This window comes from Solanum tuberosum, unplaced genomic scaffold (genome assembly GCF_000226075.1).
Source record: "Solanum tuberosum cultivar DM 1-3 516 R44 unplaced genomic scaffold, SolTub_3.0 scf00319, whole genome shotgun sequence".
NCBI classification, from domain to species: domain Eukaryota; kingdom Viridiplantae; phylum Streptophyta; class Magnoliopsida; order Solanales; family Solanaceae; genus Solanum; species Solanum tuberosum.
Window position 1 is genome coordinate 636,562 of NW_006239243.1, and position 3,170 is coordinate 639,731.

The 3,170-nt window shown below is 36.3% G+C and overlaps 1 protein-coding gene across 1 annotated transcript; it reads right to left on the reverse strand.

Annotated features, from left to right (window-relative positions):
- Window positions 1–3,155, reverse strand: LOC102586876 (cyclin-dependent kinase inhibitor 4-like). The gene is made up of 3 exons (XM_006360294.2): window positions 2,701–3,155; window positions 629–832; window positions 1–533 (listed from the first exon to the last, which is right to left on the reverse strand). Exons 1-3 carry the CDS (start codon window positions 3,054–3,056, stop codon window positions 464–466), a joined length of 630 nt encoding a protein of 209 aa, XP_006360356.1. The 5' UTR covers window positions 3,057–3,155; the 3' UTR covers window positions 1–463.
- Between the last annotated feature and the right edge of the window lie 15 nt (window positions 3,156–3,170).

The window sequence follows — 3,170 nt, forward strand, 5'->3', positions numbered from 1 at the left end:
GAAGGGAAAAAAACACTTTTGAGGGTCAATTTATTCAGAATATGTCTAAAACCAAGTTTTCCATCAGTACAATTTATCAACAAAACAAAGATTAGCAGATCACCTACTTACCCCCTTTTGTACCACCACCACTACTACTACTACTACTACTAAGACTAGTACTTAGTCTACTACTACAACAACCCTTGGGTCTTTTTCCCTTTTTTTCATGATCTGTTAGAGTCAATGGTATCTGTTGTTTTAATGTCACAAGCAACTGTTATGTTACAGATCATATTAGTCTACCTTCTAAAAGACTTTACAAGTCAGAGAGTGAGGGGGAAATAGAGGTTTCACCACCCACAACACCATTTGTAAAACTAAAACTTACATGCTATTTGTTTCCTATCTTTATCTAAAGCCTAAAGATGAAACGAGGCCGATGGAACGTTGTAATTTGGAACCCCCTCTTCTATGTCCATGTCTAATGATTTACTTTCACCCATTCGTAACGTCCGGGAAGAGGCTTGTCGTTCACTGGATCAAAGTTGTACCTGCAAATGGTTACACAAAACAAGGTCATGATTAGAGATATGAGAGTGGGGGATAGAAACAACATGTATACTATGTGTGACATGTAAATCCATACTTCTCGATGAATTTTCTCTGCTGCTCCTTTTCTGCACGGGTAAAAAACTCATCCATTTCAAGATCTGTTGGGATAGTCGGTTGAATCGAGTTTGGTACTCTGCCGTTGGCCTCATTTGCATTAGTACGCCTAGTACTGGAACCAGGGGTCTGAATGTTGTCTGAATCCCTTATCAAACTGCAAGGTGTGCTCTCCCTGGTGGTCCTGTAAGGAGCAAGGAAAAACTATATAGTGCTATTCGAACGTTTTTAAGTTTCAAGATCTTAATCAATAGTAAGGTAAATTCAGAATCACCTAGGCTATACATACACAGCTCATGGCAGCAAAAAGATTCAGAGATAACTGAATAAAGGCAAATCATTTAGTGGCTGTCAAAAAGCTTTCTTGGCCTTATTGTCTTATCCATCTATAACTTCAATCATAGAGGGACCCCACGTTCATTTTTAAAGGAAAATGGCTCACAACAATCATTGCAACGTTGCAAATTTAAGGCAGAAAGGTACCAATATGCATGCATCAAGTAGTTCCAGACAAAACAACTTTTTTCACCATGAAAGTCTCAACGATCATAAATGTACTATGGAACGGCAAATCTAGAGGGTCGATCGAAAACAGTCTCTCTATCCCTCAGAAAAGGTGTATGGTCTGCATTCACCCTCCCCACTGAGTATGTTGTTGGAAAGGCAAATCTAAAGAGGTAATAGAGCCATCTGTCTTTTTTATTGTTCTTTTGTTAAGTTAGGCAGAATCATCAAAGTTCATCCAATTATCTTTACTTCATCACCAAATCAAACACAAAACAAATGTTATAGCAATACAACAAAATTAGGATGTGGTGTTAGGTGAGTATGGTGCCAAAGTGTGGAAGCTAAAAAAGGCATCGAGAACTCAAAAGTGTGCTAACTATTGAAACCGACCAACTAAACAATAGAGTTTCAATCTATTACTACAAGAAATACTTCATACAACTATCTTACTACTACCACATGGAGAGTAAACCATAACAGCATCCAACAAAATACCAAAGGCATATCTAAGACAAGTATGACGATTTCAATTCTTCAAACAACATTATGAGTAAACAAGGTACTAAATTCAATCGGAACCATATGAGGACATCAATGAACCAATCTCAAGAAACCAGCCATAAAGTTATTATTCCACCATCTAACGGTGATTCAGTAACCAAATGCAGCACCATAAAGCACCCCTATTAAAAGGGATAACCAAGTGCAGACTTTGCTTATTAAAGCTTTTCTTTTTTTGATTGATTGAGTTGGGGGGACCTTAATAAGGGATAAACCTATACTTTCTCAATAAAAATGACTATTCAATATCATGAATCTACTTTTCATATATATGCACCAAATTTCCATACTCCCAAACAAAGGAACTTTAAACAGAAGGAATGAGGAATAAAAAGCCGTGTGGAAAGTGACCTCTACAAGAAAAGCAGGCACCAAATCCAAGAATGAAAGAACCAAACCTTAAACTTGAACTAATATCAAGAACACAAATTTCCATTTGTCTGCATTTTCTTCTTTCAATCAAAATCAACGCAAAAAAAGGATAACAGAAACAAAGAAAAATCGACACACAAATAATGAATCAACAAACACCACCTTTATCCTAAAGAACCAAACCTTAAACTTGAACTAATATCAAGACCACAAATTTCCATTTGTCTGCATTTTCTTCTTGCAAGAAAAAAGACTTGAAAACCAGCCAGATAAATTTTTTCCATTCTAAACAAGAAAGACAGCCTTCTAATCAAGAAAAAAACTGGACTTTTCATAACCCAAACACCAAAAATCATACCAGAAACTTGCATTTCTGAACAATCTATAAACAAGATATATTAAAAGAGCTAATCTTTCAATCTATGTTCTTCAATTAATAGTAAAAATCAGTCATGGCAAGCAAAAACACAGAACTTAAACAGCAAAAGGGGGATTTTTTTCTAGCAGAATAACTCAAAGCACAAAGCTCTAATCTTCACAGAGTAAGACACATAACCATGCAAACTAACAAAAGATTTTCTGATAAAAGTAAAAAACCAGAAAAAAACTCACCTTTTTCTACCTTCAAATTCCAGCAATTTTTCTCCAAATGAATCTTCAGGACCCAAGCAGCTCTTCTCCTTCTCCTTCTGATTTTCCATTTCCTTAACACCCTTTCCCTCTTCAGAATTCACACAAACATTAGGGATTTGGTTAGGGTTAGGGTTTACCAAATTGGGATTTTTGGGAACACCATTTTTCTGTCTTCTCCCTTCAAGAACCGCAAAGGGTTTGACCAGCCTTCTACTCCGAAGCTCAAGATACGACCCACCATCACCGCCGTTAAGAGCTAAAGCTTTAGCCCTTGTAAGAACACCAAGAGGAGATACATCCTCTGTTTTTCTTGCCTTCCTTATGTACTTCCCCATTTGTCAGAAACTCACAAACAATCAAATCTTTCACTTCTTTTTCTGCTTTCTTATACTTAAGCTATTTCCCTGGAGATTCTTGCAGAGAAAAAAAAAAAAAAAAAAAAAAAAATT

Coding starts and splice junctions, on each gene's coding strand:
- LOC102586876 (XM_006360294.2), bottom strand. CDS start 3,056: ATGGGGAAGTACATAAGGAAGGCAAGAAAAACAGAGGATGTATCTCCT. Junction 833..2,700: donor GAATTTGAAGGTAGAAAAAG/GTGAGTTTTTTT, acceptor TGCTCCTTACAG/GACCACCAGGGAGAGCACAC. Junction 534..628: donor CAGAGAAAATTCATCGAGAA/GTATGGATTTAC, acceptor AACCATTTGCAG/GTACAACTTTGATCCAGTGA.